The following is a 16,821-nucleotide window of genomic DNA, read 5'->3' on the forward strand; positions in this document are numbered from 1 at the left end:
TTCTCAGGAGTATGCCGCTAAAAGTTTTTGTATACACATGAAATTTTCTTTGTCGGAATTTGCTGTCTCTGAGTAATCTTGTAGTCCTGATGTCTCCATCTCTTTTAGGCACTCTGGACTCTTACCAAGATACACATTGCTTTTATTTTGACTCTTACCTTCTAAAATAGGTTTAAGATGAACTGAAACACATTGTTAGAGCTCTGAAGTGATCCTGTTAGTAGCCATGTGTTCCCTTGTAACTAGGGATTAGTGTATTAGTAAAATGCATGGACTTCTTTTCTACCCCAGAAATTAAGGAATTGATCACTATTTTCGAAAACTTTAGACTTTGGAAGTTTTAAAAACTAAAAATAAATATATAAAAGTGATAGAAGAGGAATTTTTTTTTTCCCTTTGGAAAATATATTTTGGATCAGGCCTGATTCCTCCTCCTCCTCCTCCTCTTCCTCTTCCTCTTCCTCTTCTTCTTCCTTTTTTTTTTTTTTTTCCTTCAGAATTTCATGTCTTAGATGTGGCAGTAAAAGAGGTTCATTCTTTAGTATGTTTTAATTAAACCCAGATTAACATTTTCTCTACATTTTATCACTTTAATGTTAGCTGGTATGTAACTGGTAAACTCTCATTTGTCTTAGAGTTTAAATTTAGGTCAGCCTATTGGCTGTAATCTTCCAAATCTAATCACTTGAACTCTAATTTATCAGGTTGAAGTGTCGTTCCTGCTGAATAGGGAAGTTGTTCTTGGGGTATACAGGAATTAGTCCGTCGTCTTATTTTCTGCCTTCTGTGGGAATGCATTTTTACATTCTAATGACCAGTTCTAAAAGATTTTTAAGTGATTAAATGCTTTGCGTAATTAAATTCTCTAAGTAATTAAATTCATGATTCAGTGTGTTTTAAACTTAGTTTGTATGTACACATAAAATGTGGGCCGAAGTGTGAATTATGCTAAATTATCTCCTTGGCTGACCCTTCTGAAAGCTGAATTCAAATGATATCATTAATGAGTCTTTATTATGCTTAGGCATTTAGAATTTAACATGGTCACCATTTCAGAAAAATATTTTGGATATTCATTTGTTCTTCATGGACAAGATAGAGACCGTTTGTGAATTTGATGTACAGTCTCATAATGTTCCAGTAGTTGTTAAAGCCAAACATACCATGCCATTGAATATCTAAACTGTTGCAGCATAGTACAACTGTGAAGAAATTTTTTTTTCCATGTGATCTCCCTGTAAAATATGCCTGTGATCTCACAGTAAAATATTTGAAATATAACAGAAGTTACGTGTGATACTTGTAGGCATTGAAAGCATTGGAGCCTCTGGTACATTTTTCTTATATCTTGATTCTTCCCATATTTTCCTTGTTCTTAAATGTCTTTCTTGGCTTTACTCTCACTTAAATACATGGCACTATATTATTGGGGAAATACCTTAAGTACTTATGAAAAAGAAAATGATTAATTCTGGAATAAAGACACTTGTGACCTTTATCCTGGTAGAAGTGGTTTAAAGACATTAAACTTGAAACTTGTTGCTCAGTTTTGAGGTAGTCTCAACCTCCCACTTCTCTAAAATGTGTTAGGATAGTTTGGTATGATGGGTATTGGACAATCAAGGCAAATTTTACGTTTTCTGGGGTTAAATTCTGCAGCTGCAGTGATTAAAATCCTCAAATTTGATTAAAACGTTTCCTTCAAGAAATGTGATTATACCATCCCAAAATGTGGAACTTAGAAATGCTATAAGTCCTTTCAATAAAATCTTTTACTCAGTAAATAAAGCACTGTGGAATAATGCCTAGTAGATTCAATGTCTTTTTTGGGCTTAAAGTGTGTTAACTTACTATATTTGATTTTTAAATAGACACCAAATCCTACTGCAAGCGAGTTTATTCCTAAAGGAGGATCAACCTCCAGGCTGAGTAACGTGTCCCAGTCAAATATGTCTGCCTTCTCTCAAGTTTTCTCTCACCCGTCCCTGGGAAGTCCTGCTGCTGCTGGCTTAGCACCAGGTAAGTTGAGTGACTATTTCCAGTGAGTTCCAGAGAACATATCCGTAAACACCATTTGCTATTAGTTCATCAGAACTGAAATTGTATACTTAAATGGTTCACATTTGGACACATTATGGGTTTTGTGTTGTCGGTTTTGGTACCATAGATCAAATTTGTAGTTGAGAATTTTAAAGCAAAATTTAAATATGAACGAAAATTATATATGAGCATGTGTAAAAGCACACAAATTTAAAGGAGAAAATGGTTTCTTATAAAAAAGATCTACTTGGACCGTAGTATTTCCCTATTTTTTAAAGTCAGTAATAATGCTGTTTCATTCAAAAGCTTCTGTAAAAACATCAGAAATAGAATATTCATATGTATATATGCTTCGAAGTCTTAATTTTATAGGAAATTTCTAAAAAATAATTCTGTAGCATTCTAAATGTAAGTTTAGATGTATTGCCTTTCCGGTGTTTGATTATAAATCTATTGTAGTAGTTTTAAATTGGGTGAAGTATAAACAGTAGTAGGAAAGAAATGCATTAGGGGTCATCGAGGTAGAGAAAATCGTACTTTTCTTTTTTTTTTTCCACATTTACCCATAATGGCAGAAGAATTTGAGCAAATGCATTTGTACACCAGGGGTCCTGAGGTGTAGTTCACAGTGACCCTTTGTGAACCATTTTCTTTGAAGTCCCCTCTTTCATTTTAAAAATTAATGCAACTTTTGCACTCCATCACATTAACATTTACTTGAGTATAACAATATGAAAAACTTCTTGGATAAATAACATCATCCCTCCCTACCACTCTGTGCCTTAATTAGGAAACCAAGGTATGGAGAATTATGTTGAATTTATATTAAGTGATAAAGCGGGTTATGTTGTGTTGATCAACTGTTTGAACTGCTCACACAGATTATGTTTCTAGAACCTATGCCGGATGATGACCACTTAGCCTTGAATGTTTCAAAAAACAGAAACAAAATGAATTACGGATATACTAACGGAAGCCAAAAAGTCCACCTGGATCAGCCTGGAACCAGTTCTGCCTCCAGAGCTTAATCCAGTTAGTGAGATGGATCATTGGTTTTGATACCGCCATTGAAATCAAGGATCTTTTTGAGATGCAGAATGAGAGAAGATGTCGATAATTCTATGGAACAGGGCGTATAAGAGGCGGAATAACCTTGTGTTGCGAGGCTTTTATCAGAGCCTCCTTCTGCCACCTTTTTCTCTCTCGCTCTCTTTCTTCCTACTCCTCTCCCCTTCCCTTTCAACTCCCTCCCCCTCACCTGTCCCCTTACCTTTTCTTCTACTTTGGCTCTTTCTGGGTTCAGTTGAATTTGTAAACATTTTCCCTTCTTCCGTAGAGAGCAGTGTCACAGTTGAACATCCCTGGTAGCCTAAAAGTTTTACTTGTAAGTAATGTGCTATGATTTTTCTCCCATTGAGGTGTGTTCACATGGTTGACATGAACATAATCTACGTGTCAGCTGTACACGTAAACTTTCTTAAAGATTGTCCAGACTTCTGAGCAGTGTTTCATAAAGCACCCACGAGAATGGTGTCCGTATGCCAGTCAGAAAACACCGACTCCCTCAATGAAGTGCCAATTTATTTTGGCCTAACAACACATCTTCTCTTGTCTCAAAAGTAAATATTTTGTTCACACCTGTGATCAGACTAGTTCAAGCTTGCCATTAAAAAAAAAAAAAATAGGCCTTTTAAATATTCAAAGAGTTAAAATGTCAGAGAAAATTTTAGATCTTGAAAGCTTTTAGTTAAAAATTTTATTAATGCTGTGGTACTTCTTCCAGCTCTTTAGTAGGTATTAACTTTTGTGTAGGTGGGTGTTTCATTGGTCTCAATTGGGTATCACAACCTAAATTTAAGATGAAATTAATTAATTTAAAATGTTAAATTAACTGGGAAACTATGTACTGTTCTATATAGCTCTAACATTAAAAAGGTCATTTTACTTCTATTAATGAAAGTAATTCCTGTCTGGAACCATTGGAAATGGGTCAGTATATCATATTAAATGTGTTCCTGAATACCTCTTATTTAAAAATTATTTTTCATTCAAATGAAAATCAACTAACTAATAAGCTAAAGTATTTTCCACAAATACTGGAATGATGAGTGGTTTTGCATTTATTATTTCTTCATATTTTCTCCTTTTAGTTAATGGCTTAACGCTTTCTGGAGATGAACAAAGAGAAAAAAATTACGTGTCCCTCCAGTGTCTTCCATCACTTCTTACCCACAAATGTTCTTTTTTTCAAGGCCTGGGAAAGGATTTTGGTATTTCCACTTTAAAATTATAGAACCAAAAAAGTGGTAGAGCTTATATATCTACCTTAGTGGTGATTTAATTTATCTCTGATGCTACTTGTCTACTGTAGATGTAATCTGTTAATAATTTTCAGTTTATAAAGTTTCATTTTCTCTTTTATTTCTAGTTTAGAAATGATTGCCCTTGAAAATATGTCAAGTTACTGTGTTTTCCCCTAAAAAACACGAACCCTTAAAACTTTTGGCACACAAATGTAAACTATAGCAATGTCATTTTCATCATAGGTGAAAAAAAATACATATTTAAATACATCTTTTGGCCCAAGATGTAAAAATGTTTGAACAAAATTAAGTAGGTAATTAGATTTGAATTTCTTCAAATTAGAAGGAATAAAAGCATGCCTGGAAACACAGTAGGTCTGGAGTGAAAAAGTTTCTTTGCTTTAAAATGTGTTTTCATCACTTTTAAAACCTGATTTGCATTTTGAAAAAGCTTTAATATACGAAGTAAAATTTTATACAAAAGTTATTTGAATTTATTCAGAACTAATTAGGTTTAAAGGGTAGTTACATTGCTAACAATGTACAGCATACATTAGGTTTCCATTGAATTGTACACGTAGCCATTTTATTCTCCTTTAAGAAATTGAGAATCTACAGGCTTAGCTGTTGTATGCACATTTAACCTGAGAACAGTAGCTAGGTACATTCTAAGTATCTTCTATGAATAGTTGTTAAAGGAGTATTTGGGTTTAGGGCGCTCCACTTGGACTTCATTGTCTTTGAGAACCCTTACAGTTATATGCGTATTTTTATTTCGAAACATGTATTTTTCTCTGGTCACAAGATGTATTTTTCTTCTGGGAGAAGCACAACCTTCTGAAAGTTAAGAGCCGCCGGCTTAACACACACTTAGCAAAATTTATTTCCAGACTGTATTTTAGTAAGAAGATTTCGAAAGTGACAGTTAAAGATCTATTTTTTTCCCAGTAGGTCTTGCTTTAGGTGAAGTTTTTGAATAGATCTTTAGAAATGAAAATATGACTGCACTAAGTGCATGAAATGATAGTTTATGGTTTTTTTTTGTGCCATGAAAAATAATCTTGTCATGAGAGCTAATTGCTGACTCTTTTTGAATCAGTTTTTCCTGAGAGTATATTTCTTGACTTGATAGTAGGCTGAGTAATCTAAATCTTGCTGCACTTCAAGTTTAATTGCCTCAGTATTAACTCCAGTCCATTTGAAAGTGATTTTAAGACAGATACCAACAGGAGCATACGTTTCTGGGCAGTGTGCTGGTGTATCTGGTGGTTTAATGCACAATTGGGAGTCCAGATTTGAGCATCTCTTGAGCCCCTTGATTGCATGTGGACACTTGGGAGGGACAGAGGGAGTTCTTGAATTTGGAAATGCCATCAGCAGTTTATGAATGACGAAGAGAGCCGTACCTGACTTTCAGGATTTTCAAATAATTCATTTCTTTGAGATGAGAATGGTGCAGATTTTTGGACCATTAGATATATCTTATTGTGAATTATTATGGCAAATGTCAGCTGGTTGATTGGGGAGAAGCATTTAATTATTATACCAAACTTACCATTTTTAAATAATTGCATTTGTTATACATTATATTGTAGTATTATAGAAAAATCTCAAGAAAATAAGCTTTTAGATCTAGGTTTTTGAAATGAGGGTGCCAAATTGATGGATAGAATTAGCTAGTTTTCTTTATTCTTCGGCTTGGTCAGTGTATGGGGGAAGAAGGTGACAGGAAAGGAAAAGGGGAAATTAACACATTTTCATCGTTTATTAAAATACTAAACATCATATATATAATTTTATGTAAATATATCAAATGGTGCTTAAGCAAGAATAGTTGTTTTTGTAACGTCGAAAGGTTTGAGTAAGAAGATTTTTTCTTAAAGTTCTATGCTAAAAAATGACAAAGTTCTGTGATTCATTAGCTCTGTGGCATTTCATACCATACACGAACAAATGGAGGCTTAATTCATTTCATTTGCGTAGTAGTTGGTTTCTGGAACAATCTGACACTGGTCATTGATCTAGGTGGAACTTTCTGGGGTTGATATAATTGAGCCTTGTGCTGGTTTAGAAGTGACTTTCTTGACAGATTATCATCTAGCTTCTGCTTTGTCACTTAAAGTAGTAAGGAATTCATTGGCCAAGCAAGGTAGCTCAGGGTACATTTGAAAAGCTCGAATAAAAAAGAAAATGATGTCTGAACACTGAACTAAACTCTGTCTTCTCTTTTGTCCACTAGTCCTAGTTCTTTCTCTTTGTGTTTAATGGAGTAAGTCAAAATCTTTTCTACGTGATAGCCCTTTTAGGTATTTTCTTTTTGGGACGAGTTGTATGTATGTGTGTGTCCATATAACTGATCAGTTTGTATGACTGAAAAACAAGAGAGAGGGCAAGCTGGGGTATATTATTAAAACTAACAAATTGTATAGGTCAGAAGTTACGAACTCTTCTAAGTCCTTGTGGCTGGAACACTACTGTGGATAAAGTTAAATCCACAGATATGTGTGCTCAGTTAGCTGTATCACTACTCTGATACCCAGCTAAGAAGTGTGTGTACCTTTGGGAAAATAGGAAACTCTGCTAATAGGTTGAAACTCTGGTCTTGCCAGTGGTGAATACCTAAGTTCATATTTAAAATTTTGCCGTGTATCTTAGGCTCTACATTGAAACCTCTGAAGGCATTAAAAACTTCATACTCTATCATTTTAGACAATTTTATGTTGTATTCAATGGTATAATTACTGAAAATAAAATTATAAAAAATATGTATGTAATTCTTAAACATCACCATGGTTTTTATAGGATGTTACTCTGAGTAGGTTTTCCTGTAATTATTTTCCAGAAGTCTACTATTAAATGGATTCTGTGGGTCAGTCAAGTAATCTACCATGATTTTATTTTGATATTTCAGTCTGAACTGATTTCTCTGGATTATTTTCATACTTAATAACAACAGAGGTAGTTTGGCATGAAACTATTCTTCTAATTTGTAAAAATATCAATCTGGATTTCCTAAGCATATTACAGATTCCTTAAGAAGGGCCATGTCATTTCTTACCTAGCACAAATTTAGGCATATAGATAGTGCCTAGGAGGTGCTTACTCATTTAAGCTTCACTTTTGTCTTGAGAAGAAATGTTTTCATTGGTCAGTGTCTCTCAAATACAGTGAATTTTAATGATTTCGTAAACGTCTTTGAAAACTTCTTAAAACCGCAAGTGTTCGAGAGAATATAGATGCAAATGGTCCTATGAGAACAGCAGTGTGCCTGTTGACAGTTTGACTGTATCAGAACTAGAGTCACTTTGTGTTTTGAGGTGCTAAAACCAGTGAAAATATTTATAAGTATTATTTTTATATTGCATGTTTTCCATTTTTTTGTAACGACTTTGTTTTTCAGGTATGTTCAGCAGAATCACTCAAAGGTTTCCAGGTTTTCTAATTGGGATTACTTTGTATATTAAAAAATGAAATAAAAATATATAGTTAAGATCAGGGCTCTCTGAGGTTTTTGTGAAGAGGACCGTTTCATTGGCCTGTAATGTTGAGCTCGTCCTAGATGGAAACTGCTCTTTGTATGCATGTATAATGCTACAGATGGTGATGTCCCAGGGAAGATTACTAACAGTAGAACCGTAGAGCCATAACTGGGTTGGGAGTGCCTGCGGGCCTATATTCCCTTCCCAGTTGGGAATTTCAGGAAACTGAGGCGAGACGTTAATGGCGCAGAGGGGGATGTGGCTGCTGCAGCTGGCTTGGAGACCTGTCAGGTAAGGTTTAATAGCTACCAGTAGATGTTCTACTGGTTGGGGAATCCCTGCTTAATACCTCCTGTTAGGTTTGAGAGTTCCTGTTGCGGACTTCCTGTTTAAATCTCATGTATTGGCTGACTTGTCCCTTACCTGTGGGGTAGGGGCTGGATGGGAGTGGGCCGGGGTTCCCTTCCATTGTAAGTTCAGTAATCTACAACTGCAGCGACGTCCCTGCTGCTCTTTGGCCGCTTTCCTTGGATCATGACTTGATTGCCCTTAGAACATGGCGCTAGTTACAGTAAAGTAGCTGTGTGGCTTTTGGCACACACCCTTTGATCCCAGTGTTTTAGCACCTTCATTTCTATGAGAAGGTAACTTTCGATGATTTTAAACGTCTTTCTAGCGGAAAATTGTATTGTTTTGTGACACGTGGATCTACAGGAGATAGGTACACTAAAAGGAGTCAAACATGAACACAGTGATGGGGCAGAGGTAGCAAAAGGAGAGAAGAGTTTGATTTCTGTACTAGACCTAACAGGGACTTTAAAAGGCATCGGACTTCTTTGACCTGGTCTGTGTACATGAAAATCCCACCAAGGCTGCGTTTGTATCGTAGGGGGAGATGAGGGGAGTTTTGTTTCAGTAGTGTAAGATTAGCATCTGGTGAATCAGGGTTTTGTAATGGTTCTGGATGAACTGAGGCAGAGAGAACATAGATTAGTTGAATGCCCAAGAACACTCCTGATTCCCAGCTGAATGTAGAAAGCTACAAGTCGGCCTCTCACCTCCCAACCTTGTCCCTTTAATTCAAATAGGTCGAGAGCTCAGGATCATTTCTTCTTTAACCTTTTGGTTCAGTGGTGCTGGTAGGTACTCAGTGAGGGAGAGTGTGTGTGTGTGTGTGTGTGTGTGTGTGTGTGAATAAAATTACCGTGCCATGTGTTATATGTCTAGTTAGGAGTAGTCCCCTAATTCTACAGGAACGACTTGAATGGTCGCAGCCTCTTCTGTATCTTGAATTTTCCCTGATCCTTCTCTGCTTGACTAGTCAAATTCATATATGAAAGTCATCTATCTGTTTTCTTACTCTTCTCTGCCTTTCAGATGTACAGTCTGAGTAGAGCATGTGGGAAGGGGCCTAGAAAAGAGAGGAATTAAGAGATGTATCTGTTTTAAAACCCCAGTGCACATAGGCTTGTAAAGCCTCAACATAAATACTAGCAAACACTCAGATGTGGACTGCATGTTTATGGTGATGATGTTTATTAGTTCCGGATTTTTTTAGTCACGAATCTCTTACACATTGATATGTCTGAAATGACATACTTCCTCATGAGTTCATAAATATCTTCCTGTATTTTAGATGCGGTTCCCAGATTTTAGATTAGTATTCCTATAAGTAGTAACTAGTCGTTAACGCTCCCTTTGAGGGGTTTTTGACCTTAAAGAAAACAGTACAGATGAGTGGGATGCTAATACAATCATTGTCCTCCAAACTGCCCTCTAGGCGGTAGTTACTATGGATTGTAATCTTATTGCCCACTGTTTGTGGGGTGGTGGTAGGCTAACTGCTGAAACAAACATCCGAACCGTAAGGGCTTTATATGACCAATATTTATTTCTTGCTTTTGTGATAGTCCAGGCCAGATATTCAGGTCATCCGAGATGCTCTTTTCCACGTAGTCAGTCAGGGACCCAGATCAAGTGGTTTCTAGGCATCACTCTAGTCAGCTGGGAGAGGAGGAGCATCAGTGGGAAGTTGCAGGGACAAGCCTGGAAACTGTCTCGTGTCCTGTGATGACTGTCCACCCAAACAGGAGCTTCTGGGTTTCTAAGCAGTGCAGTTACGTTCGCCAGCCTTTGGATGTAAAATTTTAACAGTTGATCCTGGTTGTCTCCTGCGTATACATTTGGGGGCATTATCTTATTTGCATCTCTGAGATCTATTTTAAGGAAATTGGCAAAGAAGCTACAATAAGTGATTTATCTAGCATGACAGGGAATGAAGCTTTCTGGCATACTTGATTTTTTTCCCATCAGAAGCTTTAATTGTCAGAACTTGAGATCTTCAGCAGTTTTTCACGGAAAGACTTCTAAAACTTGTAGTCCTTTGTTGCTTCAGATCAACCATTACCTTTTTTTGGTGACTCTTGGTCAGCTCCGTGTGCCTCAGTGAAGGCACTGAACCAGAATACAATTGATACCCTTTCAGGTATCAGAGTTTGTGAGCAGTTTGTTTCAAGTTACGCAATGACTCAGATTCTTTGCCCTTTCCGTTGTCCTCTCACCCCCATAACTCCTTGAAGGTAAGGCCTTTTTCTTGCTCACTGAGTCTGTTAAAGTGCCTGAGTTCAGTGCCCTGAATGGACAACTCAGGCAAGTTTATTTGAACCACTTAGCTCTTACTGGCTTTTTATTGGTGATGGTGTGGTGCTCTCAGTATCTCTACCATGAGGGTAGTGGTTCTCAAATTTGAGAGCCCATCACGATCCCCCGGAGTGCCTGTTAAAACCTACCTTTGCCGAGTCCCATCCTCAGAGTTTCTGACTTCATAGGTCTGGGGGAGCTGGACTACTGACTTTTCTGATTTGTTTCCACGCGATGCTGATAAGATTGCTTTTCCTGGGAAGCCATTTTGAGAACCACTGCTCTTAGTGCTCTATGCCGTCTTCATTCCCCTTAGTGCACACAAGTGGGAGAGGGGTGGGGTGGGGGCGGGGTGGAGAGAGAGAGAGAGAGAGAGAGAGGATCCCAAGCAGCCTCCATACTCAGTGAGCCCCTGGGCTCCATCCCATGACCCTGGGATCATGCGTGACCCGAGCCAAAATCAAGAGTTGGACGTTCAGTTGACTGAGCCACCCAGGCGCCCCTCTCCTTTTTTTTCTTATAACCCCTTTGTTTTCCTTAGGAGGAAGGAAAGGGCCGAAGGCTGAGAGCACACATACATTTTTTGATGCTACTACTTTTTTTTTCAAAGAAAAAGACTTTGAGGGGTGCCTGGGTGGCTCAGTGGGTTAAGCATAGGACTCTTGACTTCAGCTCAGGTTGATCTCACAGTTGGTGAGATCGAGCCCCGCGTTGAGCTCTGCACTGTCATCGGGGAGCCTGCTTGGGATTCTCTCTCTCCCTCTGCCCCTCCCCCCTCATGTGTCTGCAGCTCCCATGCATGTACATGTGCACGCTCTGTCTCTCAGATAAACTTAAAAAGAAACACACTGACTTAGGGACTTGAATTGTTGCCTGTGAATAAGGTATATGGGCTTTAAATTATCCTTTGAGGCTAGTTTTGCTTTTCTTTTTTTTTTTTTTTTTTTTTAAATTTTTTTCCACGTTTATTTATTTTTGGGACAGAGAGAGACAGAGCATGAACGGGGGAGGGGCAGAGAGAGAGGGAGACACAGAATCGGAAACAGGCTCCATGCTCTGAGCCATCAGCCCAGAGCCCGACGCGGGGCTCGAACTCATGGACCGTGAGATCGTGACCTGGCTGAAGTCGGACGCTTAACCGACTGCGCCACCCAGGCGCCCCTAGTTTTGCTTTTCTAGCTCACGACTATGTTCTGGATGACTGAAGTGATAAGTATCCATTGAATTAATTGTTACAGGGGTTCTGAAGCTCATTCAAGATCATAAACACAATAAAAAAACAAAGTGGGCAATGGGGATTTCTTCCACTTTAGTATTGGTAATGGGGCAAAAATGTTGTAAGTTAATTATTGTAATACATCTAATTTTTCAGAGTGCCCGAAAAATGAAAAGCATAAGTACCATGGCTCTTTAAAGTTTTAAACCTCATGGATCTTGAATCAGTAATCAGATATCTTTTGTTTACACATTGCATTTTAGTATGTATGCTTTAAAGTTTTTATGTAGAGACCAACTAAATTGTTATTTATGCTAGAGAAATAAGAGAGATGTTTATTGATTCAATCACAACATTTTCTTGAAGTCAAATTTCAATTTTTGTTTTAAATTTGGCATTAGTTTTTATTCATTGGAAAGAAACCCAGAGCTAAAATTCTAGTAACTGGTATTAATCTTGTTATTTTTGTGACTATCTATAATTTTTTAGAAGCAGACACACTTGTCTTGGAGTAAGATTCTTGTTTGTAAACAGTGCAAACATAATTTGTCACTATGAATGAAAAACACCATTTATTCAAAGACATTCGCTATCACTTGGGAAGAAAAAAATGGTTCTTTTGATCCAGAAAAGTTAGGTTTGTTATGAAATATTTGCCCTCTCCCCATATTGTTTTAACCCTTTGTTTAAATAATCTAAGTGTTATGATTTAAAAGATTGCCACCATTGTAGAGGCTAGGGAAGGTCCTACCGTTTCAGATCATTTGGCCAGGTTTAGGAACAGGCAGGTCACCGTTCTGTTTCTTCAAATAGTATAGCGATCAAATTAAGTTAACCTATACCAAAGTGAGTTACTATACAGCCTATCTAGTATAGTATATAGCTCTTAAAATTACAATTCATACCCTAAGAGTGGTTTTTGAAAACGTGGATAAGGTATTCACATTTTTAGAGGTTTAGATACTGTAGTTTACACGTAGTCTATATTGTAATGATATTTGTCAAATTAATTAATGAAAACTCATAAAAAAATAAGGCTGTTGGTAGAGGTAAGGCTGAAGGTAGGCCAAAGGGATGAACACAGTTTGTAGACATGGGAAACCAAACAGGTGTGCAGGCTGTGGTCTCCATCAAATTTGTAAGAGTATGTAGCTGATGGCACTCGGGTTGAATTCATCATTGGAACTCAACTGTGTTTTCCTAACTTTGGCAAATGAGATTAAATAAATTTTGTGAGGCAGCTGTAGGGTACTTAACAGATTTTTCACTGCTTTTAGTGTTTCTAATAGCCAGGTAGTCCAGGTACTTTTTATTACAGGTATATATATAATCAGTCAAAATGAAGTATGATTATATAAATCACTTGCCAAAATTTTCTAGATGTTAGGAAAAACCAGAGATGGAAACTGAGTTATATTTATTTTGGCTTGATCCGTATGGCTTCTATTAAAGGTTACTTACATTAAAAAAAATAATAAAGGGGGCCCCTGGGTGGCTCAGTCAGTTAAACTTTTGACTTCCCCTCAGGTCATGATCTCACGGTTTGTGAGTTCGAGCCCTGCGTCGGGCTCTGTGCTGACAGCTCAGAGCCTGGAGCCTGCTTCGGATTCTGTGTCTCTCTCTACCCCTTCCCCGCTCATGCTGTCTCTCAAAAATAAATAAACTATAAAAAAAGAAAGAAAAAAACATGATAAGGAAAGCTTTTTGGAGTGTGTTGAAACTTTTTTATTGTGTAATGTAATGAAGAGAAAATGTTTGTACTTTTAATCAAATATAATTTTTATAACTGAAGTGTAATTCAGTAGTTAGAGAAACATTTTGTGCTTTTTCTTTATATTTTCTTACAAGTAAAAATACTGCTGTTTCTTTATATACTTCTTAAAAGAATGAAAAAGAATACATGTGCTGTCTTCATGGTCTTACTCAAATAATTTTTAAATGAAAAAAAAATTTTTTTTGATGGAGTCTTTAAAAACAAGATTCAGGTTTCTTCTACTATTAGTATATTAGAAGGCTTAAGGTAGGTACTGAAGGATAGCAAAATAAGAGTAGAATCAGGTATACCCCAAGTACTAGAGGTTCTTTGAATCCAAGGTACAGTTTACCATGAGTCTAGATTTTGGACTTAAAGAGAAGAAAATTGTTTCGTCATACTTTTTAAAAAGAGTTTCGGGGCGCCTGGGTGGCGCAGTCGGTTAAGCGTCCGACTTCAGCTCAGGTCAGGATCTCGCGGTCCGTGAGTTCGAGCCCCGCTGGGCTGATGGCTCAGAGCCTGGAGCCTGTTTCCGGTTCTGTGTCTCCCTCTCTCTCTGCCCCTCCCCCGTTCATGCTCTGTCTCTCTCTGTCCCAAAAATAAATAAAAAACGTTGAAAAAAAAAAATTTAAAAAGAGTTTCATTGGTAGCCGATGATTTGATTCTGGTCCACTCTATGTGCGATGTATTTGCATGTAGGATGTGAAGCTCTGCTACCTTCAATTCAAAAAGAAATCTACGAGGCTGCCTGATGGCTCAGTCCATTGAGCCTGTGACTCTTGGTTTCAGCTGAGGGCATGATCTCATGACTCCAGGGAGCAAATCCTGCAATTGGGCTGTGCGCTGACAGAGTGGAGCCTGCCTGGGATTCTCTCTCCTCCCTGCCCCTGCCCTTGCCCCTGCCTTGCTCGGGTGCGCGTGCTCTCTTGCTCTCTCTCCCTCTCTCAAAGTAAATAAGTAAACATTAAAAAAAAAAATCTATGAAATACAGACTTCACTGGGAATTTAATTTTCCTAGGCATAAAAACATAATATCTACAAATTTAGATCTTATATGTCTTAAGAACCAGAGTAAGGGGCGCCCGGGTGGCTTAGTTCGTTAAGCTTCTGACTTCAGCTCAAGTCACAATCCCTCATGGTTTGTGAGTTCCAACCCCGCGTCGGGTTCAGTGTGGACAGCTCAGGGCCTGGAGCCTGCTTTGGATTCTGGGTTTCCCTGTCTCTCTGCCCCTCCCCTGCTCATGCTCACTTACTCTCTCTCTTTCTCTCAAAAATAAATCTTAAAAAGTTAAAAAAAAAAAAAAAGAATCAGTAAGTTTTTAGGTAAGATACTCACTTTTATTAATTTGAGTTCTGGCACGTATAACCTTTATCCACAAAATTGTTCAAAATACTTGCTTTTATTATCTTGGGTGAAAGGTGTAATCTGTTAGGAAAATAATATATCTGTAAGATGTAAGGTGAAATCATGCCCCTATTATTAATTAATAATATGTAGGTCTGTGAGTGTACATATTTCCTATCTTTTATAGAATGAGTTTTTAGGTTAGTCCCAGTCCAAAACTTCTACCTGAATTTACAGGTTAAAATACTGTTTTCTCTCTCTCTCTCTCTCTCTCTCTCTCTCTTTTTTTTTTTTTTTTTTTACCCGTTTTGAGTAAGTTAACAGATATTCAGAATGCTTATTGTTAAACTAGAGAATGAGAATTTAAAACCAGTAATTGTAAATAAAGGCAGATATATTGGTGTAATTGGAAGAATCATAGATAGTAACTTCGGATGGTTGCTTTTAGTAATTGTGAAGTGAAAACAGTGGGAGAAATTCTATTAATAACTTACATACGTAGACAGTTTGAATAAAAGACACTATACAGGGTGGAGTTTTCTTTCCTTGCCTGATTTATAGTTCTACTGTGTGTGTGTGTGTGTGTGTGTGTGTGTGTGTGTGTGTGTGTGTGTGTGAAATGCTTATATTCCATTTTATTCATGTTACCTCACATAGTATTATTTAAAAATTGGTTATACATTTTAATCTCTTCTATAGAGAAGGAGGGAGTTTGAGGTTTGCTCAATTGCATGCTTTCCTAATTTTTGGAAATTATGACTGTCTTATTCTTGGAATTGTGACTCCTTTTGGAGGAGAGGTATATTGTGTGGCTTGTGTGCATTTTGTATGTTGCAAATTTGTGGATTGGACATTTTATCTGTTCCTGCAGGAAGACTGAGGGCTATCTCAGGATGTTGTGAAATCAGGTTAGAGGTGTAGTGGGTTCTTATCATTTCACTAACAAAAATCAGATTTATAGTCTTTTTTTGTCTACCTAATCTCCCTGATGAGAGCGCTCTCAAGTGTTCTGTCTGTATTTGTATAAAAAGAATAAATTTGTAATTTAAAACTTTTATCCCATGAAAAGTAATTTACTTCTAATTTTGTGGCATTAAAACTTGGTAAAATAAATAACACATTTTACCAGTTTTTTAAGTTTTGAGAAATTGACACTTGGGAGTTTTGACTTGAGCCATTAATACTTAAAAAAGCTACTAATTAAAATTGTGTGAAAATTAGCTTGAGTCAGTGTTAGCCTTTTAAAGATGAACTGAGGATGTGTATGGACACTTCCCAGGGCGTTTTTAAAAAATATGTGACCGAGACTCACCCTAAACCTGCCATTCCGGTTTCTCACTCAGATCCTCCCTCCCTCTCCCTTTTCATTTTGCACATGTCTGTTTCTAGACAGCCTGTCTGGCAATTCTCATGTCTCTTCCTGGTTAGGAATCAGTGCTTTAGGGGGTTAGGGACAGTGGAGAAATGCTAGTCTTTTTACCAGGAGGTAGAGCAGGAGGACTTTTTCCTCCTTCAGATACTTTGAGTCACATAACATTTATAATTAAAATGACATTGTCTTAAAATTTTCTGTTTTTGGAATTTGGGTGTGACTGTTATGGAGGTATTATCTGTGTGCATGTGAATTTATACTTTTTATAATGTTGTAAAACGTTATAGGTAGCCAGGATCCTAAACTGCTTAATTCATTTCTCCAACTTCATTTTCCTCTTAAGCTAGCTAAGCCATTTCAGAATCTCTTAATTACTTTAGAAGAATACCCGCTTACTTCTCTTGAACTTCAGTTCATTTCAGAATGTATTGATTCTTCTGATTATCCTGCATTCTGTTTGCGGAGTTCAGGCTTACAGGAAGTTGGGGAAATCTATCATCATGTTCTGAAAGATGCTTGAGTACGAAGCTTAGCATGCATCTGTGCTCTCTTCCTTTCACTCTCCACGGCCAGTTGATTAGTAATCCAGTCAGTTCAACTCGCATATGCCATCTCTAGTATATACTGCCTCCATCCTTGGACCAGGCCATCACCGCCTCTTTGGTGTTTGAGT

At 37.3% G+C, this 16,821-nt stretch overlaps 1 protein-coding gene across 5 annotated transcripts in view; it reads left to right on the forward strand.

Annotated features, from left to right (window-relative positions):
• Nucleotides 1-16,821, forward strand: part of PAN3 (poly(A) specific ribonuclease subunit PAN3) — a 134,717-nt gene that overhangs the window by 58,589 nt on the left and 59,307 nt on the right. For all 5 annotated transcript variants that reach the window (XM_030308388.1, XM_030308378.1, XM_030308406.1 and 2 more), the window contains one exon: nucleotides 1,872-2,019. In XM_030308388.1, coding sequence (XP_030164248.1) covers nucleotides 1,872-2,019 — 148 coding nt within the window. The remainder of the gene's footprint in view (nucleotides 1-1,871; nucleotides 2,020-16,821) is intronic.

Source organism: Lynx canadensis, chromosome A1, assembly GCF_007474595.2.
Source record: "Lynx canadensis isolate LIC74 chromosome A1, mLynCan4.pri.v2, whole genome shotgun sequence".
Lineage (NCBI taxonomy): Eukaryota > Metazoa > Chordata > Mammalia > Carnivora > Felidae > Lynx > Lynx canadensis.